Source organism: Anopheles marshallii, chromosome 2, assembly GCF_943734725.1.
Source record: "Anopheles marshallii chromosome 2, idAnoMarsDA_429_01, whole genome shotgun sequence".
NCBI classification, from domain to species: Eukaryota; Metazoa; Arthropoda; class Insecta; order Diptera; family Culicidae; genus Anopheles; species Anopheles marshallii.
In genome coordinates this window covers 21623126-21647898 of record NC_071326.1, presented here as the reverse complement: position 1 = coordinate 21647898, position 24773 = coordinate 21623126, and the positions used below count along the sequence as shown (strand labels likewise).

General features: G+C 43.7%; 7 protein-coding genes across 7 annotated transcripts; 4 read left to right on the top strand and 3 right to left on the bottom strand.

The window, feature by feature from the left end:
- Positions 1 to 699: 699 nt before the first annotated feature.
- LOC128708211 (tRNA modification GTPase GTPBP3, mitochondrial) lies at positions 700 to 2559 on the bottom strand. Its single transcript, XM_053803171.1, has 3 exons — positions 2454 to 2559; positions 1974 to 2150; positions 700 to 1901 (listed from the first exon to the last, which is right to left on the bottom strand). The coding sequence occupies exons 1-3, from the start codon at positions 2557 to 2559 to the stop codon at positions 700 to 702; spliced, it is 1485 nt and encodes a 494-aa protein (XP_053659146.1).
- Positions 2560 to 3453: 894 nt separating this feature from the next.
- Positions 3454 to 4421, top strand: LOC128709023 (uncharacterized). The gene is made up of 3 exons (XM_053804006.1): positions 3454 to 3715; positions 3775 to 4190; positions 4259 to 4421. Exons 1-3 carry the CDS (start codon positions 3563 to 3565, stop codon positions 4419 to 4421), a joined length of 732 nt encoding a protein of 243 aa, XP_053659981.1. The 5' UTR covers positions 3454 to 3562.
- A 350-nt stretch (positions 4422 to 4771) lies between these two features.
- On the top strand, positions 4772 to 5573 carry LOC128716773 (uncharacterized). The gene is made up of 2 exons (XM_053811381.1): positions 4772 to 5328; positions 5432 to 5573. The coding sequence occupies exons 1-2, from the start codon at positions 4772 to 4774 to the stop codon at positions 5571 to 5573; spliced, it is 699 nt and encodes a 232-aa protein (XP_053667356.1).
- A 1234-nt stretch (positions 5574 to 6807) lies between these two features.
- LOC128716764 (uncharacterized) lies at positions 6808 to 7698 on the top strand. Its single transcript, XM_053811375.1, has 4 exons — positions 6808 to 6963; positions 7027 to 7178; positions 7248 to 7355; positions 7494 to 7698. The coding sequence occupies exons 1-4, from the start codon at positions 6808 to 6810 to the stop codon at positions 7696 to 7698; spliced, it is 621 nt and encodes a 206-aa protein (XP_053667350.1).
- Positions 7699 to 9700: 2002 nt separating this feature from the next.
- LOC128716762 (uncharacterized) lies at positions 9701 to 12447 on the bottom strand. Its single transcript, XM_053811372.1, has 5 exons — positions 12204 to 12447; positions 10770 to 11217; positions 10114 to 10296; positions 9924 to 10037; positions 9701 to 9836 (listed from the first exon to the last, which is right to left on the bottom strand). The coding sequence occupies exons 1-5, from the start codon at positions 12445 to 12447 to the stop codon at positions 9701 to 9703; spliced, it is 1125 nt and encodes a 374-aa protein (XP_053667347.1).
- Positions 12448 to 15520: 3073 nt separating this feature from the next.
- LOC128707029 (uncharacterized) lies at positions 15521 to 16728 on the top strand. Its single transcript, XM_053801973.1, has 3 exons — positions 15521 to 15664; positions 15742 to 16415; positions 16479 to 16728. Exons 1-3 carry the CDS (start codon positions 15521 to 15523, stop codon positions 16726 to 16728), a joined length of 1068 nt encoding a protein of 355 aa, XP_053657948.1.
- An 81-nt stretch (positions 16729 to 16809) lies between these two features.
- On the bottom strand, positions 16810 to 17576 carry LOC128707388 (uncharacterized). Its single transcript, XM_053802341.1, has 2 exons — positions 17364 to 17576; positions 16810 to 17289 (listed from the first exon to the last, which is right to left on the bottom strand). Exons 1-2 carry the CDS (start codon positions 17574 to 17576, stop codon positions 16810 to 16812), a joined length of 693 nt encoding a protein of 230 aa, XP_053658316.1.
- Between the last annotated feature and the right edge of the window lie 7197 nt (positions 17577 to 24773).

Genomic DNA, 24773 nt, shown 5'->3' with positions numbered 1-24773 from the left:
TATGCAATACGTCCGGCGAATGCACTTTAGCAGTAAATAATTTCATATTTCAACACGTGTTCGGACGAAACTTTCGTACCATCCATCCGGACATCGTAACATGCTTCACCACACACGCACACAGACACAAAAAGTTTCGAAATTATTTTCTCCGTGGCTTTTTCTTCACTTTGCTTTCGAAGATTATCGTTGCAAGAGATAATTTTCGGACCCGCTTGTGTTCTTCTGACAGAGCTTAGAATATATTTCCAATTCTGTACAACTTAAAGTTGCATCAACGCTGTTAGATGTTAAAGTTAACCATGTGGAATTTAAGTCAGATAAAGAACATTATGGTGTTCTTAGACATTAGATCATTCAGGCTTCGGAGACCTGGACATGTTTGGTTAGAATAACACCCAACGGTATACGGACTTAGTAATGCCTGTTTAGGTCATCCACATGGACAGAGAACGTGTGATATGCCTAAGCTAAGATGAAGCGATATGTCCGGCCAAAAGCCAAAGACAATTGATTACTCAATGACAGTGCTTGACAGTGAGTGGTTCAAAGGATTCCGTGCAGTAAATCTATGTCGTGTATTACGGGTAAATTTAATTAGGTTAGAACTATGCACGGCGATTGAAATTTAAAACTTGATCAAGGACGTATGATGGACCGATGGACTGGTTTTACTGTTGATAAATCAATTCGTTTTATTTATTTCCCTATGCAAAACGTACTAAATATAACGTCTAGAATTTCCTCCGTTTCGACCGTACCAGTTATTTTCCCAATACAGCGCACGGCATTGCGCAGGTGATGCGTAACGATGGCGAGATCTCGATCCGTTTCTGCAGTTTCTTTGAAATAGTCCCGAAACCGCTCGAGATACGTTAAACACTGCTTTAGATGCGAGCGATGACGCTCTTGGCTGATGGTAGGACTTTCCACTGCAGGATTTCCGCACAGTTGCTCTAGCCGTGTTTTGATACGTTCCATAAGTTCCACCAATCCGGCCTTACTCTCGCAGGACAAACAACTGAAAGTGGAATTGTTTTTCAACCGATCTAGCGTGTCATTGTCCACTAAATCACATTTGTTGAGAATAATCAACGTATGAGAAATCATACGCTTGTCTATGCCGAGCGATTGTGTGTATTCTTCGATAAAAGCATCCAATCTATTGACCCGATCGATGCGAGAAGCATCCACCACGAGCAACAGTAAATCGGCACAATCTACATACGTTCTAGCGCGGGCAATGCCTTCGCACTCTACCACGTCGTCAGTGTTTGCCCGCAACCCGGCAGTATCGGCTAGAATGACTGGATAACCACCAATATCGTAGTGCGATTCCACTATATCCCTTGTGGTGCCAGCTATACTCGTAACGATCGAAACGTTTCGCTGGCTTAGCAGATTGATTAAGCTACTTTTGCCCACATTTGGCGCCCCAACGATGGCCGTTCGGACACCGTTTCGTAGTCGTTCGCCCCGTCTGTTGTCGTTAAGATGCCCCTTCAATTCCTCGATGACGGCTTCAATCCTCTGCACGGTTACGTTCAGTACTTCGTCGTCGACATCTTGATCCTCGGAAAAATCTATGTAAGCTTCAATGCTGGCAATAGCATTCACCAGTCGAGTACGCATATCGTTGTAGAAGCATGAAAGTTGACCATTGGCTTGTCGCAGTGCCTGCTTTCGTTGTGCTTCCGTTTCGGCGTGTATTAAATCCGCCAAGCCTTCCACCTCCGTCAGGTCCATTTTGCCGGCGAAGAATGCGCGTTTTGTGAATTCTCCCGGTTCCGCTACTCTAGTATCGGGGAACGTAGCTAAGCTGTCGTACATGGCGGAAACTATTGCCGAACCGCCGTGCACATGGAACTCGACCGTATCCTCACCAGTAAAGCTGTGCGGACCTAAACGAAAAGAAATGTTTCTTATCAGTTTAGAATGATGCATACGAAATTTCTGATAACGATAAAAATTACCAGGAAACCAAAGCAAAAGCCCTCGGTCTATCATTTCATTCGTATGACCATGGAAAATTTTTGTTAACAAAGCCCGTCGAGGTTCTGGACACTTTTTAAGCCGGGTCTTCTTATGAACGATGGCTTTTGACGCTGAGCCAGACACCCGTATTACTGCCACTCCACATTTTCCAAATCCTAAAAAGATGCACAAGCGAATAATCGGAAGTTAAAAATATGTTATATACGTTGCGTAACTGCTTCTATTGCCTAATAAACGGCATCCTCGGTTTAGCGAAATTCAAATTTAAATTTGACAGCACAAAAAACAATTGTCAAAAATACAACTCTCATTTGTTAACTGGGGAACAGCTGATTAGCGAGTAAACAAATACAAAGCAACACCGGCAAGCATCGCAGACTTGATTTGCAGCATTTTTTACACTAATAGAACAATTGTTTCATGGTTCCGTACATATTTGCTCACTGAAAGATGCTTACCAGACGATAATCCAAAGATAGTAGAATTGCTTCTGCATGCCTGTTTCATCGCAACATCGCACAGTTGTTTAGTTAACAATACGGAACAGAGCTGGGCACGCAACATAACGCGTACTAAAACAAACTACAAGCACTTTAAGATTAATTTAAACTACACTGTGGTAAAATGTTACTGTATCGTACTATCCCGCACAGTTTACACTTTCGTACGAAATACAAAAAGGAACATTGAACGTAGAAGAGGTTTGTTCAACATGTTGACATGCGCTTTGCCATTGGGTTGTAAATATGACAGTTGTAACAAGTTGGGCATTATTTAGCAATTTGTGCAATTTTGTGATTTTGTTTCTCGTTAAATCCATTCCCAAACTTACCAAACTCACATAACTATTGTCGTTCAACATACAAGCAAAAATATGCTGAAAGTGACGAGCCTTGTCGGAACTACCTACTTGCCGACACATGTTAGTGCAGAGCCTGACGTATAGAGGACGCTAGCGTTCTATTTCAATTGTCGGCATTTCATCGCGACAGGCCTTCGATGTTTTAACGGTTTCTGGGGGCACATTGCTTTCAAAGCAGGGTGTCGTTAAAATAATTCACAAATTGAATAAATGTTACCTATTAAAAGCTAATTAAAAATTCAATTACTTTGTAATGTTCAATCTATGCAAAAGAATAGATTTTTTTTTTTACTTTAAATTTAAACGTAATTATGTTTACACACCAATGGCGTTGATGTACCTTTCATCTTCGCGCATAAAACTCCCTTATTGAGTTGTTCACATTAAGATGATAGATTTCGTTTTAATTTTCATCTCAAACTGCTGCCCGAATCATGAACCTGGTTGAATCAATTGCTCTATTTGCTTCTTCCCGCTTGTCACCATATTGTCCGCTTCACAATAAATGGGGACTTTGGTCCAATCAAACAACTGCTAATTTCCACACGTTTCCGGGCGAGTGCTTGAATGGTTTGTACGTGACAGCACGGACGACGCATTCGCCTTTCCCCGCGAGTCTCGCGAGCAGGGAATGTCTTTGGCACACTTTCGTCGAATATGGCCCAGTAGTGTTCGTTCCGCGATCTGGAACCACCGAAACCCGAAATGCGTTTGCCATCGATTCTGTGTGTTTGTCTCCTGCTAGCGGTGTGTGTGGCGCACGATCGTACCGATTGGTCAGCAAGCAATAGTTCCCTGAGGACACTTTCAAGACAGGAACGGAAAGTGCTTCTTTTCCCGATCTTAACCACATTACAGGTACGTTCGCCCACAGAGCACTCGTGCGGTGCGTTACTGATAAAGCTTTTCTCCACCAGGTCAGCATGTTAACCGCCACCGATGGACGCCTGTTTGCGCCAAAGAAGAAATACCCAGCCCGTAAACTGGGCATCAATCTTGGATTTCAGCAAAACTTTAACCTGCCGTTTCGGTTGCTCGAGTTCTACAAACCACCCACGTGGGCCCGTGCAATCGCCGGTATCTTCCGCGGACAGTTCCCGTCCACGTCCGTGGTGACGGCCCGTAGCTGGAAGCGTTCCATCGATCATCAATCACCGATTGGTCTCAGCGCCGGACAGCTGTACTCGTTCGTGGAAGACTTCCTGCATGTGTTTGGATACGAAAAGGACTGTCTGTTGAAGAGTGTCTGTGAGCTGGCGCACAGCCCGTTTGAACGTACCGAGCAGCAGGATCAGCAGGATTTCATGACCGAGGTGGTACACTTGCTGCTGAGGTGAGTTGATGAGTTGGGTTGAGGTGGTTCGCCGAGCTAATGATCGATCTGTGGTTCCCTTTCTTCAGCCCGTCGGTACACGAATCGTTTGCCGCAGACGAAACGGAACAGAAACGCGCGTACGAAATGGCCGAACGACTCGGCGCCAGTGGCGCTAACTGTGATCTAATCTACGATCGATGCCATCGGTCGGTTTTGAGCGACTTTTCGAATCTGCTTGACGTTTCTTAAGGTGGATCGTGTCGGTTCACTTAGGAGCTAGTTTAACGATAAGCATTTTTCTGTACTATTTGTAAAGCCCGAAGCTCGCCGTGGGCTTCTGTTGAACTGTAAATAAATATTTATTCCATTGTTTGCGCATAAAACACACCGCACCATTTGTCTCACTCTGCGCGAATTCCAAATAAGACGAACAAATCCAAAGTTTTGGTTAGTTTTGGCGCTAAAGAACAATGTAAATAATGTTCAAACGGTGGTCATTCTGCTTTCTACGATCACTGTCGACATTGATTTGCTAGTGTCCCGAAGAAGCTCGTTCTGGCAAGAATTAAATCGAACAGAAATCAATCCCAACTCCAAGCATGTATCGCAACAGGCCGATTTACTTTGGCGCTCCCTCCCACCTTTGTGCAGCAGCGTTCATTTGTGCTCTAGTGCTGCTAGTTAGTGGCACCGTTAATGCATCCCAATGCACACAACCCACCGCCGAATGGTCCAACAGAACTACCCCATTAGCGGTGCATCATAACCGCGATCGACGGTACGTGCTCAGCTTCCCGGTGAACGGTGGTGTGGCGAAAGTGATTTTCGGTTTCGTCGCACCCGTCCGCTTTCATCACATGCTCAAGCGCAGCATCAACTTGGGCCTTAACCTGCAGGCCAACTATCGCATCCTGCCAAACATTATCTTCCCGCATCCGGAGTCGGTGTGGAAGAACCGCTACAGCGTAGATACGTACGTCGATACGGGACGTAAGCAGCTGTACGCGCTACTGGAACAATTTCTCGGCACAACCGGTAACCGGAGCAGCCGCAGCGAAAGTGCACGTGCCTGTCTGCTGCGAACGATATGCGAGGTGGCCGACACACCGCTGACCCACAACGGGATGGTCGGCGAAATACTGGACGTTGTTTTCACGTAAGCACCGAACGACCACCGGCTCCGAGCGGGTCATGAATGGGAGCTAAGCTGTCCTAACCGTTTGCTGACTTGGGGTTTTCTTTTGCTTTCTTGCTTGCAGACCCGCCGATACGGATGACCTATCGGATGAGTACAAAATGGCACGAAAGTACGGTGCTAACGGGGTTGATTGTGCCCGCCTGTATGAGCAGTGTCCCTATGGGCATGGGCTTTTGGACACTGTTACGGCAATGCATTGGTGAATTACAATTATGCCATTAAAATGAAAGATAAAATATGTTTTGTAAGCCTTATTGTATTTACATTTTATTTTTTATTAATTGGGAGCGTTTTGGTAGCACTTAACAGAGTGGAATGTTTGGTGTAATTCTTGTGATGTGAGCCGTATTGTTGTAGTTGCAGAGCATCAATCCAAACGAGAGTTCTCAATTGTTGAAGAATATTTCCGATATTACATAGAATTCCTTTCAAAGTATCATTCCTAGTTCCATTTGTAAGTTCTGGATTTTTAAATGTTAAAATTAATTATGGCAATCGAAATGTAGAATGGTAGAATATATCGAAAGAATGTTAGCAACCCGCAATGTTATTAAATATCTGACTTACTAGCTAAGCTCTGTCTTACTTGTCTGGATGGGATTTTTTACAGGTTCTTCTTGAGCGAAGATCGACCGCCAAAAACCGGGCCACCCAATTGGTGACTATGGACTAACTGTCCAAAGATCAATTGTTAGTAAGTCGTTTTTTTCAGGATCTCCGAGATAAATCAGAAGCGAATCTTGGAATTATAGAATACTGATATACTTAATGAATTATATCGCGTAGGACATGTATATTATATTGTAGATATTGCATTATCTCGTATATGGTTTAATTATTATGCAATTATTTACCAGGTTGAGGTTGTGGAACTATTGAAATATCAATACCAACATAATCACACCACAAGTTATGCTATAGTATAAAAATAAAAATGCATAAAAAAACGCAATGATAAATTGATGCATTAACTAAATTTAATTTTGCTATTAAAACTTTGGTACTTTCGTTACTAAAAGAATTGCGCGATGGGTTTCATCAACGTTGGTGTATGGAAAGAATGTCCAACGTGCAAACGAAAACGAAAGAAAAAAAGCTACAACAAATTACAACCAGAACCGTTTCTGAGCCCATTTCGATCAAGATCGATCACGACCCGTCCGTTGACACAGATCTGCCTAACACGTTAATCACGTCCACAAACAAACAGACGTAAGTGAAAGCTAGAACAGTGCCGTCGAGCTGTGGCACGACCAGCCAGACTGTGGATGGAAAGTTGATCGAGACCGATCAAGACGTTCAGTTTTAAACGTTTACTTATGCTTAACATCTTCACTAGTTTGGTGGCAAAGTTAGCACGTGGACAATTGCGCACCGGTAGAGATCGGGTCGACGCATTGATTGACCACAGTAACAGAGCAACCGTATACGGAGAGGATGGATTCGTTTCGGTGGTTTTCCATGGTGACACTGGTGACGTTGGTAGTGTTTGGAGTCTTTGTTGAATGTGATAACAGTTTCTATACGAACTCCACACAAACGCTTGCCCGACGGAAAAGGACACTGATTTTTCATCCCATTTCGAGAGGGATTGTAAGTGAAGGTTGCTGTGCTACGTCAGCCCCATGGAAATAGTAACCGTTTGTATCGTTTTAGTTTCGTGTTAACATTAAGGATGGGGTGGCAGACAACTCCACGATCTGGGCACACGGTATCGGGTTTCGTATGAACATTGAGTTCTTCAATCCACCTGGCCTGAAGATCACGCGCCGAGATGTGCATCAATCGCTGGAGAGCATGATAATGGCGTAAGCGCATCATAGCCTTAGCGTGGTATTGAGTAACTCCTTCACGAGCATGCCCATTCCTCGTTACAGCCATGGATTCGATGGCCGTGCCTGTATTCTGCGCACGTTCTGCGAGGTCTCGAGGGTGATGACACCGAAGAGTGGCATTCTGTTCAAGCTGTTCAAGCTAGTCTTCCGGTAAGGGACGAAAACAGAACGAGCGCATCGTACCATACCGTACCAACCGTACAGTCTCTTACATGCTAATTGTGTTGGGAAAACTTCGGCCCCTTTCCCTCCATCTCGTTCGTTTTCCATTCCAACTTCCGACCGCAGATCCAATGGCTCCGGCTCTGATGACAGTTCCATCGGTTCTTCAAACAGTTTACCGGAGGGTGACGATGAGTACTTCCCGTACCTGACTGCCAACGATTGCAAGGAGCTCGATCGCCACTGTCCTATCACACAGCTCGACATGGATGGTGTGACTACAGCAGCAACGGAGGAGGTCAATGAAGCGGGTCGGACGAATTACTATTAAGGTATGTGGTCCTGCAAGGAAACCAACCAGGAGAGGTGATCGCGAATAACATTCGTCAATTTTAAGTTATATAATAAAGCTATGTTTTAAATTGTTGTATATTTGCGATTATGGTATGGTATTAAACAAGTGGATCGATTTCGTCGAGTTTTTAACTTAACAAATTACTAAAGAATCCACGGAATGTTGTGCAATAGACCGAAACTATCTTCTTTCCTCTTTATGCGCACAACAATCTCAAAAGGTCTAGGTCTGGATTGTTTGACTTTATTTACCCGTTGCTGGACAGTCAGTCACCTGCGCACAGAGGATTGGTTCGGATGGGATTTTGACCCGATGTTGTCGTGTGAAGAACGATGCCGCTAGCAATACAACACCGTTCCAGACCGAAGTGGGAGCATAGCATATTATTATTGTTGCTAATTACTCGCCCATTGAAGCAAATAGTCAGTTCTTCAGGTTGTAATTTGAGTGTCCTGATCACTCGATCAAGTCCTCCATCCACAATTACAGCTAAGTTCTAGCAGTCTCAGCGTCACAAAAGCGAATGCTGGATGTGGTGCTTTCAAAATTTGTGACGATTCGTGATGAGACATAAGTATGGCAAGAGTTATCTTTTGCACATTGATCATAAAGCTCTTCTACTCGACAATTCTGCAACCTCGTATCTCACCAGCTTCACACATCTTCACAAGTTCACAAAGAGAATTTGATCACATCGGATATCTCATATTTACTGGCATTCCAATTGCGGAGTGCACTTGAAATCCCAATGCAAATATACGTCTAGTGACGAAAATGTCGTTCGTCAAATGACACAGTTTTTAAAGTTTTTAGAAAACCCACCACATTACAAACAGACAAAGATATCCAAACTTCAGGCAATGATTTTTTTTAAAAACGTTTAAAACTACGTCGAATCATTTTTCCATTTCCTCCTTGGCTGCCTGATATTACACAAATATACTGCCGGACAGGTTTCTTGAAAGCTCAGCTTATTTTGTAACACCAACTTGTAACATTAGTCCCCCTAAATATGTTGGCACAAGAGTATTTGCTAATGTAATTTAATCTAATAAATTAAACATGTATCAATACTGACGGAATGTCCTCTTATTTGCAATATTTTTAATCCATTTAAGGCAACTAAAATGAATTACAACAAACCCTTGCATCATTTGGTCTAAATCTAATCTCGTCTCATGTTAAAAGATCATTGCACTTACCTTTATTTGTGATATAAATATATACTAACGCACACCAAAGGCAACAAAACCCCGGTTATCATACATTGATTTACGACATGTTTAACTTGCTAAATTGTCATTTTAGCTGTTTACAGGCTGGTACGGTGATGGTGTGTTACAGATAGCTACTTATTCTTATTAGAAGAGAGCACGATAGTACAGCACGGATGGAACGATTCTTGCGACGTTGATATCGTTGCTTCTATACAGTGCTCCCACCGTTACGCGCTACGCTAGGATCATTTTTCTTTACATCGATACCACTGCAAAAGGTTCACCTGTGCTTACGATACAGAGGAAACCACTTCGTCACATCGTTACGTTCATTTACGCCATTGAGCCCTACAGTACATCATGTGTAGATGCTTGTGCTTGAGATGGAAACTGGAAACTGGATTGGATTTAAATTCCCTTTGCTGTAGTTCATCGCTAACGAAACGAAAACAAGCGACAAGGGCTCTTTCAATTATGACGCACCATCGACACACACTCGGCAACGGTTAATTTACCCATTGCGTATGGTTTCACATTCACAAATAGAAATCTTTCCATCAATAATGTTCCTCGTCTACGCTTTACAAATCCACTTGGCGCTCAATGGTTTAACTGATCAATGGAATATTTTAAATACTAACGTGCCTATTTGTGTCGGAGCAACAACGACTACAAAAATCCCTCGAAACCATCATCAACTAAACGGGAAGTTGCTGCACCAATTATCTCGCCACGAGTTTCATCAGAACGGCTTCGTTATGTTAGAACACAAAATTCGACGACCAAATGCTATCCTCACAGTACGAATAGGTTTCCGTGCAGTTTCCGGCATGGGCGTGAGCTTCATCGTAGATTCGATGCTTATGGTGAGTTGGTGTTTCATGCGTGGATGGCAGACTGAAGACCGAATGGAAACATGCAATATAAAGGGAGCAGTGCTTAATTAGTGCATAAATTGGAAAAGCTTCCTAATGATGATCGTACCTAAATATGGCACGAAGAATTTCCTTTAAAAATGTGTCCGGTTCACTGTCATTGTTTCGCTGTCCACTTTCACACAGAGCCCGCAGCACGCAGTGATGTCCATGCTTTCCCTTTCTGTGGAAATTTAAGCACGTTAACGAGGTGAAAATACTTGGGTTTTGGTAATTAATTTGGACCTCCAATAACTTACGCCGTTAGGAACTGTTCTATCCGCTCGTACAGTGCGTGGCGCGTTGCACGATGTTGATTGAGAAAGTGCCGATCCAGCGGTGCTGTGTCTTCGCGTATACTGCGCTTACCAAACACCGGGTAGAAGCGCTTTTTGCCCATCGGATAATTCGGTGGATGGCGACGTATCCAACCTTGGAGGTATCTGCAAGCACAACAGATGAGTATCGAGTTTAGCAATTGTTTGAAGCTCACAAAAGCATGCTCGGATATCGCTGTCCACGGGGAAATTGGGAAATTGCTATGCTAAAACCATGCTCATCAATCTCATGTAGTTGCAACTTCTTAAATTAGTATGGTTAAAAAGGTATACAATACCATAATAAACCTGTTTTGCAAGCTTTTGATCCGATGATGTCATCCAACCACCGCTAGGGAATAATTAAAAATGGAGTCGTTCCGTGGCGGTTTGGTGAAAACTACTCATCAGCAATTCATGCGAAAACACATAAGGCTTCTCACATCAAAACAAGTCCAGTGTGCAACCACAATTGTATCATGCATGTTACGAGATTAATTTGATTCATGTTACCACCGCCGCGCTGCTTCATTGTGGTTACCGTCGCGGACAGATGCAACCGGTGGTGGATACACATCGCATGCAGCGGCACTGCTCACCTGTTAACAATGCTGCCAAAATCATTACGCGACGGATCGGCGTACGGTGGCCGGGGCAACCGGTTCGCCAGGTACTGATTCCACAGGGGAAGACGTTGCCCGTATCGATCAAACTTATCGTAACGCCGATCGGGTGCAGTGTAGTAATTGATGCGGCTAGCCCCATTACCCACACCGCCGCCGCCCGGTTGTGCCGGTCCGGGTGTTTGGTAGTAATAGCTGAAAATGTTTTTCCTTGCCGGTGTGACGGAGTTCTTGCTATCGACGAGGATGGTATTGTTGGCGTTTTCATCCATCTTGGGAAAGATGTAACCTTCGGCCGCATTTTCTTGCAGCATCTGCTCGATCTGGTTAATGGTGATGCTGGGTAGCTCGTAAGCAAGCGCCACCGTAATACCGATCGTAAAGAGCCGCTCGACACCAATCATCGGGATGGTTTGATCGTAAACTGTGAGCAACGAAAGCAGGGAAAGGAAGTTTAATTAATTTAGTTTTTACAGCGATAAAACAAAACAATAATCACAGAACGGAACATGCCAGTAACAAAGGGATAAGACAAACGTCAAGAAGAATATACCTTGTGATTATTGTTAACTCGTTAGCCCACATACAACTGGCAATACGATGAAGAGAAGTAATTGTCAAAAAAATACATATAATGAAAAAAATAAGTATTTTCAAATGAAGTGAATAAGGCTCAGGCAAAATAAAACATGCGATACAAATTGTATAAATTTAAATAACTTCTTAGGAATAAGTCAACCGTTACCGAAAACTGGTGTAAAAAGTAGCAAAATAAATATCCAAAACAAAACAAACAAAAACAACAGCAAGAATCGAATGACATATTTTAGCAAGACAAAATACAAGCGAGATCATATCAAAGTTTGAGGAGAAAAGAACATTGAAAATTTCAAACAAAAATAAATGGAAAATAAATATAAAACTAAAACAGCAAAAAGTCGCAAAACATGATAAACGTGATAAAATACACTGATAAAAGAAAATTGAGCTCTGCAATACTGTAAAACTATAACATTCAGAATAATCGAAAGAAGGATCATAACATTTTTAAAATGATGTGTGTTAGATTAACTGTAATAAAACGAAACGAACAGGTGTATGGATGAAATACTCAGCGAAGATGTTTTCAAGTCACTGAGGGTACGTTTCAACCTGCTTCAACACTGCACTGTAACATTTAACTACACAATTCCACAATTAAAGAGATGGTTACAGCATTTGATTTATTACGTACAATGAAGCTTACGTTTAAATTGCAGGTTAAACATTTTAAACAACTATTCTTCACCCCGATCTCTATAAAGAATTGTTTAACGCAACAGTATCCAACTATTTGTCGCTATAACTCATAGGGACATTTACATCACATTACATTTCACATTCATTTACCACTTACAACGAGACACTTACCGACTTGAAAGGAACTTCCCTCAGGAAACGTCAAGAACCGTCTCTTTCTCGACAGCACCTTCTGCGGCGTGGAGGCGTATTCCCCATCCGCCTGCTCCTGCTGTTGCACTAATCCACCCTCCGTGTAAATCGTTGCAATGGAAGATTTAAAACACAGCAGCGCACATAAACTCCAGAGCAATAGTGCGGGTAGATCTGTTCGCTGCTGGCAGCACCATTTCTTAGAACCGGTTGTGAGTAGCATCTTGGGATGCGCAATGTTAATGTTAAATTGGTTTGTCTTAGCCCGTGCCGAAATCACATCATCATCCACCTGCCACCCGGGGGGAAATAAACTTTAACAACCGCTTTGAAGTGTATGTGTTTGTGTTGTGTCTCGGTCGGGAAACTTTTGGTCCGATATATGCGATACACGTGTAGCACCTCAAATGCAGCACTGATTAAGCGTCACAACGCGTTTTGGTAGTATGCACTGGATTAAGGAAAGGTTTTAGTTGCACCACGACCACGGTGAGGGAGCTTTCTGCGGGAAACGTTTCGCACCATCTGACGCGACCATCCTTCTGGGACGGTAGGCGAACCGTTCATCATCTTCCCGATGTTCTTGTGACGTTTGGCAACATCGCAGCAGGCTGCCAGACAGCTCCACTTTCCCACCAGCTAGTAACGATACATAACTCCAGTTGAATAACATCAAGCCGACCGTCGGTGTAACGGTTGTATGCAAAAGAGGTCACATTCATTAGTAATAGTATGTTACTTTTAGAAAATTCCCCTGGCGACCGTTGCTTCATCGTATTCGTCGGTTCCTGTTCCATTTCCGATACGTTCGGCATACGGGGAAAATCTCGGGATCTGCCCCAGTGGCCCCGATTTTTCGTCACATTAGTGCACGGAACGGGGTGTCCCAGGTCGATTGCATTATTTACGACATAAGCTGCCGGTAGTGGTGGGGTAGGGGAGGGGAAATCATAAATTTCTTCCCAATCAGCAAGCGAGATGCCGGCCGAGATCGACACCGACCGTGTCCCCCGGTCAGCGCACCAAATTCCCAGCGCACCACAAAACAATCCTGAAGGTGCTTCGCAATCTTGCGCCGAAGTGAAGAAGCTGTGACGCGTTGTCCCCGTTTCCCCGGACGCACCCGGGATCGATGCTGTCACTTCTTTCTCGCAACTTAACTCAATTAGGACACGGCTCAACTTTGGGGACTTTGCGTTTTCGGCACGGGATAAAAGTTTTTCTCCTGCCGGGTTTTTTTTTTGTTCACTTCACTCGCTTTTCTCTTCATGCTACCTTGCTGGAACAACCGCCCCACCACGGGGAGGAGTTCTCCTTTGTGCGTTGTCCGCTTTGATGTGGGGACGGTAGGGTCGGAACGATTTTTGATGGCAGAATGGTGATTCTGGGTAGAAACTTGGTTCTCTAGGGGCAAGCGTTTCATGTCTTGCTTTTGTTCTTCGCACTGTGTTGCCGCTGTCACACGCACGCTACGGCACGACCCGTGGCCGCAAAACGGCGAGGCAATGCGTGTGGGCTCGAAGCAAACGGAGAATGCTTTCTAACCTACGCAAAAACAAAACCGTTGCGTGCACCGTGCTGTTGCGGTTTGTTGTTTTTTGCCCCACGTTCGTCGAGTAATTTTGACAAAGCTAAGCAAGATTTAACCTCTCATGCTTTCAGATTCCTTCGGGCAGGCTAGAAAATTGCCCCAAAAATTGATTCACAAAGCACAGGTAAAGCAGACTTAAACTTTGCTGCGGAACGAAGCACCGCACGACCGTTCGATTCCGGAGCGCGTGGAAGGGAATTGTATCAAAACGCCCTACCAGAAACCACAGACTGATTCGAGAAAGCGGGTGAACGATGTGGTGAGACCTTATCATTCGTGCATCGGGAAGATAAAAAGTAAACCGAAAGTCCCTTTTGAATGTATAATTGATTGAAAAACGCAACGAATAGTCTGCCTTTTGTTTGATGAGTCGGTCGACTTTTTTCCTCTCCTTTTTCTTGCTGCCTGCAGCGCCTAGAGCGCACACGGACCGGTATGTTAATTGGATCCATCCCCGTACCCAGCACGGTGAGAAACGAATCGGAACTCTCCACTTAAAAAAAAATTGAATCGCCGGACAGCTGTTAAAATAAATCGACATTTTACTAATGGAAAATGGAAATAATCCAATGATGTGTCCACTTACGAACACACAGTTGCGTGCGTGTGTGTGTCGATTCGTTCAATCACTGGTTGGTGGTGAAAGATGTTGATTTTACTAATGAAATTGACATATTTCTAATGTGGCAGCAGTAGAACCTTAATTGACGGCAGTTGGCGTACTGTTTCTATAGGTGTACAGGTTGATTGGGAATGAGCACTGCAGAAAGAGTGCCCGGGAGGGTAGTACATTTAATTGATCAATATACAAATGCATGTCCTTCTCGTGTACGTTGAATCAACTAAAATACACGCTGAAATATATGTACAAGAAGAGAAGTAAACAAAACGAACCTTTCTATAGTTTATAACCGTAAATTAATTTATACTATCTATAAAAAAGGCGGACTGGTCTTCACAAGACAGGACCGGTCCAAAATCCCAACCGGACAAATCCTCCGTATGCAGAAATGACTATCCAACTACGGATAAATAACGGAGTCACAGAAAGCCAGAAATAGTAAGCTTAGACCTCCTGAGGTAGTTGTCCCGTAGATATATCTGTCAAAAATCATATAAAACCATTATTTTTAATTCAACATTAGCACTATTTAAAACATTTTTGCACAAAATTTATTCCAAAATGTCAAATAGTATCCATAATATATCTGAAATATAGCAGCAATGGGCTGTCAAGGTTTAAGCTGTTTGATTTTTTGTTCCCTTTAAAATCAGTCAGCCTGCAATGGTCCAACCATCTGGGAATTTAAAATGAGTGACCGTGCCTCTTATTTGCAATCAGATCTTTACCGACTAATCACACATCCCCAACCCTTCTCAAAAACCAATGGCACACTTCTAACACCCAAAGGCAACAAATTGAGAACGCGACGCATAGAGACGCACGACCAAACAACTTTATGGACCACTTCACCTGAATGCACTGTTAGCACCTGTCCGTTAATCTGTCCATTCTCACGACAACTGGACCACGCATGGAATAAGACTTTGCTTCCACGCTGCAGAAGTGATTGTATTTCAACGTGCTAGATTGGGTCACCGGCACTCATCAGCTGGTCGCTAGCTGGAGACGTTGATGACCGGCATTGGATGCTTTTGCTGATTGATCCTGCTAGCATAGTTGGTACCGATCGGGATTGTGATAATGGAGCTGAAAACGCTTTTACTCGTGGTAACCCTTAGCAGTGGTGTGCTGTGTGCGGTGTACAATCAATCCGAGAGTGGCGAGTTGAAACATCTCACCAGAAAGAAGCGGTTCCTTCTATTTCCACCCGGTGCTAATATTCTGGTAGGTGTGGTCGGGGTGCTACAAGGAGCAATTAAAATATGGTTTTTTTCCTTCTAAATAAAATAACTCCTTCCCAGTTAACATCCTCATTCGGCAAAGGAATGGTATTTCGTGGTCCTGCCGGCTATGTTGCGATTGGTGAGCTTGATTTGTACTACCCACTGCCCGACTACAAATACCACGCGAGTGCCCTTAAGCTGGGAGGTATTGCGATGTATCCTCCGGAACCGAAAAAACCAGCGCCTCCCCCACCACCGCCACCACCACCTCCAAAAATGCCAGCACCCGAGAAGGACGAAGATCATCACCATAACGGGGGTGAATTGTCACCTGCTGAAGTGGAACAGTATCTCAAAGATCATCCAGGCACCTGGGTACCACCGGGTTGGGGCAAGGAACGGGCAGATTGGAACACGAACAACCTCCAATACCAGTCAGGGTATTGGGCTCAGGACCGTACACAGAATCAGTACCAATATTCGTACCCATCAAACACGCTGGATCGGTATCTGGGCGGTAATCCGGACGGTTCCGCCGGTTACTACGGATGGAACGAAAGACCTTACGATCGCTACCGAAGGTCTCTGCTTAAGCAGACGTTTGACGAGGAGCAGTCGGAAGAAGACGAACGTAGCAAGTGGTTGAGTGGAGAAACGTTCAACATAAGCCATCACAGTAGCTGGGAACACTTTCATCACTATCGGGATCGAAGGGCACTGTTCAGCCATCTGGAGGAAACCATTGGCTCAATGTAAGTAACAGAATCACACGATGTTTATTTTTATAATTTAATGTTTCCCTTTCATCGTTTCAGCACCGGTTTTCACATGAAGGAGTGCATTCTTAGGAGCATATGTGAGGCAAAGAACATGCTGCCACCACCGGGCCGGTCGATGGCGATGGACATCTTCCGTGTGCTGTTTAGCTTCCCGCTGAACGAAGCACTAAGCGATGACTACAGCAATGCGATGCGCGATGATAACATCGATTGCCGGGGAAGATATGGCAAAGCTTGCCCGATGAGTCTGCTGGAATTAGTTCTGTTCGGCAAGTTTAAAACATAGAGCCTAGAGTATTGGGTTGGTTTTATTTTTGTATGAAATAAATATACTTTATTCGAGATGGCCATCAATCGTTTCTGCCTATCACATAAACCCGTACGGTGTTGAATATTTACCAAGCGCGAGCTCCAGTAACGAGAACCGACAGTTACCGTACAGCGATTGGCATGGTGCCATGTTTCTGCCCTTGCGATGGGCCTTGTCGTACAACTTGTGATCGGCGTGCTCGAACGAAAGTACCTTCTGCTTGGGATAGCTGAAAAGCGTCCGTAACATCTCCGCCACCATGTTGCTTCCTTTGCCGCCGAAGTACTGCGAGCTTTCGCAGAGCGCCCTTAGAATACAGTCCCGCCCATCGTACCCCATGCTGTCCATGATCACTTCCAGCTTCTGGTAGAGATCACGCCGAAAGCGCCGTTGCACCATCGGTTTCGGTTCGGTCATTTCCTTCTGGAAGCTGACGGTTTGATTGGGCAGATTGTACGCAATGCCCCAGTTGAGGGCCCAGCTGACGAACTGGTAGTTGGGGTTACCGTACAAACCGATCGTCATGCAAACAGCCACCTGTTGGTTATATGGATGTGTGAACTCCGGGCACGATTTAGCCGTCGAACGTCTGTAGGGGTTGTAATACGTACGGAAAAACTGGAACCTTCCGGAAATACGATAAATCGCTTCCTTCTAGACAGCACCTTGCCATGCTCGGTGTCCCTCCACTGGTCGCTCGGTGGTTTCTGTAGTGCGTCCTGCTGATCTATCGCGCTGCTCTGGTTAAAGCCATCGGATGCGCTGAGTGTCGTCTCGCCGACGGTCACCATCATAAAAATGCCAACAAACTGTTCCAACCTCATCTGTCACGGTAAAAGTAAACGCACAAACTCACACATATACACACAAACGCCACCACGAGTGGTAATCATAAGACACAGCCCCCTGCCAGCCAGACGGTGGGACAAATGGGCACGTTTACCATGCAAATATTATTACCCTCTTCGCACTGATCGGCCACGGATAGTGCCCGTGTGTACGATGATATAATTCACGACCGCAAACAACCGAATGCAAACCGACCGTCCGGCCAAACCGAGAAATTAACCAAGATGAACCGTGGCCGCTCGAAGCGTAACTTTGATCCCACTCCGTACCGCGTACACGCGTCCCTCGGCAGTACACCGTTGAACGACGAACCGGGCCACTTAGTCGGCTAATGAAATATTCAACAAAGACCCGGGTCCGTTCCAACTGTGGCAACGGCGAGCTGCGAATATGCTTTGACTGACCCGAACACCAGACAGCATAAGCGTTCGGCCACAACAACCCCGCGTAAACGGATAGCCTAATCTAAAACAATTTTACGGTTTTCTCTACCGTCTTTCTTTTCTTTTTCGTGTGGTCGATAGCAAGATGCCCGACGTCCAACGGCAACGGTACACGCCTAAAGGTGCTAATTGTGGTTTATTTGTACAACTTCGATTGTTACAGTCCGCCACACGGCCGCCAACTCCGAGCGGTGAAAAGTGACAAACGTGCGTTATTCTATAACGGTTCCCGGGTGCCTCCGTTTGGCGCAATGCTTTCGTTCTTTCTGGAGCAATTAACATGTCGCGTGTGATGCAAGAAGTGTTGGACAAAAAAAAAGAATCCTATTTTTCACAGCCATGTTATATATTTTTTTATTTTCGGTTGTTTTGCAAAACGGTCCGAACGGTTTATGGTAGATGGTACGAGCCATTCCCCAAAACTATTACACCTAATAGCAGCACCGGACTGGGCTGGATGAAATATGCAAACGTTAACAATGAAAAATGGTAGAAATAAAATGCGAGGGATACGAAACTGCGGACGTGTGGCTGGTAATGGCGTTAATTTGTATGATCGTTATACATGCGTAGATGGAATCTAATTCAATGTAGTCAGAACTGCAGTTCGAGTGATCTGTGTTATTTACACATAATTAAATAGTAATAGTACAGCTATTACAGAACTTTGTTAATAGAGTTAAACTACATCTTCCAGTTATTGTTATTTATTTGTTATTTCTTATTGTTGATTATTACCAAGCTACCAAATTAAACAAGACATAGCAAGTTATAGTCTGGATGATTATTTAATAGAGTTCAAATATATAGATCCATTGTCCAGGATGAGCATAGTCTATCAGGTTCTAGACGTAACTGCCATGCATTCTTCCAGAAGCACTTGGAGGTTGAATCACAGAACTATTCACTCTACTTCATGGTTCATGGTGCTGTGTTGGTAGCGGCGGCGGTCTTCCAACGACAAGAATGGTCCAAAATCCCATCCGGACTAATCTCCAATACGCAGGACTTGACTATCCTAAGACTAAGTTAAAAAAAAAATACTCGAAATGATATGCCCTTGACCTCTTGTGGTGGTTGTGCCGATACAGAAGAATTTCTTATGTTACCAAGATTTATACTTAATACTGTTGCAAATTCAATATGAAAACAATTTTATCTTCATATCGAGTCTGTGGGAGATGTTTGAACAAAGTGTCCTGTTGCCTATACAATACTTGCTACAATATAAGGGGCATTTGAGTAGACTTGGCTGATAACTTAATATCTATCTATGTGTGTGTGGTGCGATGGAAGAAGCAATAGACCAAAAAGGGGCATTTATTTTAACAAATATAATCACTACTTATTGCGGAGTTTTAGGATTCTTCCATGACTTTGCCTCATTCAAGTATACTTTGAGGTTCTCCGGTTCCCACTTAACCTCCGTTTATCCTCCGGTTCCAGTCTGCGTGTAAAGAGTAGAGTCAAAAATAAATGATGTTTCCATCGTCAGCATGCGTCTAGTTACGCAAAATTCATAACTGAGTAAAGGTAGGCCCCCACTTATAGAATGTAGAACAAAAAGCAGTCGACTAAATCTCCCAATAACAGTTCCGAGATCTGAATAGATTTCCATCCTTCTTAGTCTGCCTGATGTGATTCGGATATTATTTCCCATATTTTAACGGAGCCTATTGAATTGCTTGCAGCTTATGAATCTGTTTGTTGGGGGGTAAAAATAACGACGTATCTCGTCGTCATGAACATCGACGTATCGCCTAGCAGAATTCGTCAAGTGGATGTAAACAATACTATTAGGTGTATATCTCCCGTTTTATTAATAAAACAAAGTAAGCTCAGATAAAAATGGGAAATCCAGCAAACACAAATTCATTGGAAGGATTGCTTCAAGGATCCATTGCTTCAAGATTTGAAGTTGCCTACTGTATAATAGATAAGACAAGCTTTAGTAAAAATGGCAAACCACTTCTAAAATAATAAACTTACGACGAAGTATCACTGTAACTACTTACCTGCATGAAGAACAAATACCAACAATACCAACACCAAGTTTCCTTCACATACCAAAACCATGCAATGTACAACAAACCCAAACAACGATGAGATATATTTTTTTATAATTTATTAATAACGCGTAACATTTATTTATATATGTATATATTAATAAATTTCTATAATATACAATCTAATACTTTCTTATCATGTGTTTTTTTTGCTTCGTTTTTTCTCGTAAGACTGCATTTTTTTCCATTAATTCTTTCACGCCTGGTTTCTCCACTCCGGGTAAATTTTACATCCTACTCTCTGTTCGCTTCATTTTTAACCCCACACACTCACACACACACATACACTCCTTTCTGCTTTCTGGTTTCCCTTCCCGCATCATCCAGCCTTTTCTGTGTTTTTTTGTTTTTCTTGGCGAGAATTTGCGTTTTGGCTGGGTTTATTTCTGTTGGCTTGCGTTTGCCCTATTTGGAACTCCCCATCAAATGACCGATTCTTGGCGCCCACACACACACACACTCACGCGCACGCACCCACTCGTCCGCTGCATAGCGACCGCTAGATGGCGTGACCGGATGGGCGTGAAAGTTTTATAACAAGTGAGAAAGAGTGTCACACCCCACCCCGTTTGCTGCCAGCAATCGCACTCACACGGCAAGCAACACACACCTGATTGAGCATATATCCTGATGCGGTGTTGCTGCAAGAGTATTATTATCCTACCGCGACCATTACCAGCTTCCCATTTCCTTCCCTTTTCACTGCCCCATCCGCCATGCTTCCAGCGCAAACGTTTCCCATTTGCTGCGAAGTAATTACTTCCGCGCGCATTTCGCGCGTAGCTCTCTATCATTTATGTATTCCCCGGTACGTTAATTGTATGTGTTTGCGATGGGCCGCGTTGCGATGCTACGTGTTGCTCTTATGGGTGTGCATGTGTGTGTGTGTGTGTGCTTTTTTTAAACAAAACTCGTGTCGAATGACATATACCTCGGTCTCGCGTAGGTTGTTCAGTGCAGCATGGAGACTAACGCATTCAAGTCATTTGGGATTTTTTTTGGCGCCCTGGATTTTCTTTGCTTCGCTTTATCTCGCACTACCGAATTTGCTCGATTCCCGTCCACCGGGTCTCATACCCTCCCTTCAAAACCATGGCTCTGGTGTTGCTGGTGTCACTCTTGTAATTATGTGCGATGCACCACCGCCGCCATTTTTTGCGCTATTCTTTTTTACCGTGACAGTAACATTAAGTATGAGTATTTTGATCACAACGTGTTTTCCATCCAATTGGGTGCGAACATCTGCGTGAGTTTGTGTGGGATGTGTGGGGGGAGCCTGTTTGCATGCATATCTTACATTGTTTGCAAGAATTTTCCTCACCCGCACTCACGGTCACGCATTCCCGCCACAATCGGACACGGATGCTCGTGTCAGCAGCGTGAGCATCGCCGTGTTTTCGTTGGGAGTGCACTTATACGTTATCAATTGCAATACGAGAGTGAGATTATTTTAGCCCCGTGTTGGCTATGTTGGCATCCCTCACCCGGCCACCAGTCTGTTTCCCTACTAGTCGGTCTGGGGTGTAACTTGGGTCTAGATTGTATTTGATTTCGTGTCCATACATTCGCCCCTATCATTGTTTGGTATTTTATCTTGTTAAATTCCTTTTGGCAGCACATTGAGAACACATCCGAAGACGTCCGTGTGTTTGAATGCAAAATTCCATCACCCTCCCGCCTATTGCTCTCCTCCCAATCCCGCTCCGTTTCGCCCCCGTTCGCCCAGTGGCAGTAGCGCCACCGTGTTTGCAGTATTTGCTTATATACTAAAATCAATTTCATCCAACACTGGGGGAGGGGGAGTAGCGTAATTGTCGGGGTTACGTTTACGAATTTGCCAATGCTGTGCGTAGTTATAAATTAGTGGCATTTCATGTTAATGTTATCTGTTGTTTAGTTGTTTGTTTGTTTTTTTTTCGTTTTCGTTTTCCTCCTTTCCGTACATCATCGTTTGGCAATCCGTCCATCTGCTTACATCTTTCAGCTCATTTTCTGTCCAGTTTTTAGTAAAAATTGTGTATTTTGTTTTGCTTACTGTTAAATATATCTATATATATATATATATATATCTATATTTATATATATATATGCTAGCTTCTTCTCTTTTCTTCCTTTTCTCTCCTCCTCTTCTAGCACTTTTGCTGTTACCGTCATTAGTTTATTTTTGTCTATAAATAATTAACTGTTATCCGCTGCCTGTACACACCATCATGCGCCTCCATCAGTACGCGCACCTTCTTGACCGAATCGTGTTAGTGTGGTTATCAAATCCGACTCCATCCATTGTATGCTCGCTACGCTTTTGCATTAGCTCTACGCTACTACGCCACGTACGCACGAATGTGTTCGCGTGTCTCCGTGTGTTGGTGTGTGTGTGTGTATGTATTTCACCTGCATCAAATTATTAACTAAACGGCCCGGCTACGCGCGGAACGGTTCACACCCACCTCACCACTACCGCGCCAGTCCCTTTGACTGGTTTTGCGGTTTGGGTGCCGTTTGGATTAAGTATTAGTTTCTTTTGTTCTCTTACCACGCTATAAATAATGTTATGTTGTTGTTTTGTTTTGGGAAACAATTATAAAAATTCATTTACCTTGCATTTTTTTTTGTTTCTCGTTAAAAAATATATTTACATTACTCTCTATGTTCAAGAATCCAATGAGATGTTTCGTGAACCCGTCGCACACACTGCTCCCAGCTCCTCGCCGAATCGTCAACGCCAATCACCCGGCCTGTCCTGGTCCCGATGGTTCCCGGCCGGCCGGGAACATGGCATAACATGTGGGGCGTCTCACTGGGGACAGGGCGCTTGGGTGGTTTTTCTTCAAAACCATCAACATCATCGATTAAGATTCACAGCTCTGGTTTATGTTTTGTTTCCATTTTCAATTAATTTCGTTTGATCAATTTAATTGAAAAGTACGAAATGGTTTTTTTTCACAAAACAAAATTATTACAATAAAACGAAAAGTTTTTTTTTTGTTGTTGTTTGCCTTACACATTAGTTGATGAGTGGATGAGATGCGTCGATTAGCGATTGTTGTTATTAGCGTTGTTAGGTAGTGAGGGAGAAGATTGTATTGTTTCTCTCTTTCACCCGATCCGATGGATGCGAATGAGACCGAAACAATGGAGTCCCGCCCCCTGGGGTGGTGGGTTTTGCGGTAGACGGTATGGGCATGAAAGGATTACAGTGGGTAGGTGGTAAGCGTTATGGTTTTGTTATGCTATGAATGCATTCGGATGCATGCAGTGGATGCGCCATGAGTAATTTACATGCAATGTTAATGAACTAGTTTTGCAATGGGTAGCGGCGAAACAGGGTGTTTCGTTTGTTATTTGTTTAAGGTTTACCATCATATAACTACACTTCGAGTATCACTAAGGTTAGGTTTTGTATTTGTTTGTTGTGTTCTTCGTTCTTGTGGGGTTTTTTGTTGTTGTTGCTGCTTATGTTTCTTTTGTTTTCGCACTCGGTTCTGCATCGGTAAGTGTATTGCACCCATCCCATTAGTTAGGTTGGCTGTTGTAGTATCTATGTTTTATGTTTTGGTTTTCCGTTGGTTGGTTTGGTTGTCGCATGTGGTGGTTAGGTTGTGTTTCGTTTTCTACAATTTGATCGCTTTAGCAAACTATTTTCCAACTCTTTCCGCACGTGCTTAGTAGTTTTGTATATTTTTTGGTAGTTTTACTTAGTTTTTATACTTTTCTTACAAAAAAGATTTAGCTATACGTATAAAAAACCCCCGATCATGAGTACAGTGCATCGCTTTGCACATATTTTTGCCACCGAATATTTTTTGCTCTCTCTCTCTGTCTCTCTCTCTCTCTCTCTCTCTCTCTCTCTCTGTCTCTCTCTCTTTCTTTCTCTATCTCTTTCTCTTGCTGTTGCTGGCTGACGGTATGTACTATGAAGGTGATTATTTGGGAGAAGTATTGAATTGAACTTATTACTAGCAGCACACGCTCGCATTGTTGGCACTGAAGAAGAATACCATCAATCATGTTCATGCTTACTTTATCAATTTCAATTGGCATTCGGCTGCAGATGGTGGGCCGACCACACCTGTTCGAACCAGTTGCTGCATGAACCAGCAGGTTTTATCCATCTAAGCCCGGCTGTTTGAATTTTCGGTAATAAAATTAGCATTCTGTGCTGCCGATCCGACGGTGACGATTGAGGCGCGTTACACACGCTCGTCTTATTTCTGCGTTGCTCAGGAATAACGGACTCATTTCTCTTAAGTTTTGTGTCAGCTTTGTGCAAAATTGTTTCGCTTTAAGTGACCATTTTTTCTTCCACAGACATTTTTTTTTTTGTACAACGTTTCTGCTACGTAATGTTCATCCTTCGGCAGCTTTTCGAAGTGGAGCAAGCAAGATCGGAACAGCGCGTAACACAAGAACGGTGTGCGTGAGAGTGTGTATGTGTGTGGAGGGTGTTTCGGGGTGTTAGTGGTGGCTTGTACTTCCTTTTTCCCGCAGTGACCGCATCGTGACGGGAACCCGAGATGGCAGGTTTACTTTCTAAGCGATTGTCTAATCAACAGGCAGGCCAAGAAGTGTGCTTTGCTGCGTGCGTTGGCAACGTGTAGTGAAGTATGAACGTAACAAAACCCTTGTAAGCCAACCCAGACGCCTAAATAGGGTGGTCACTAAG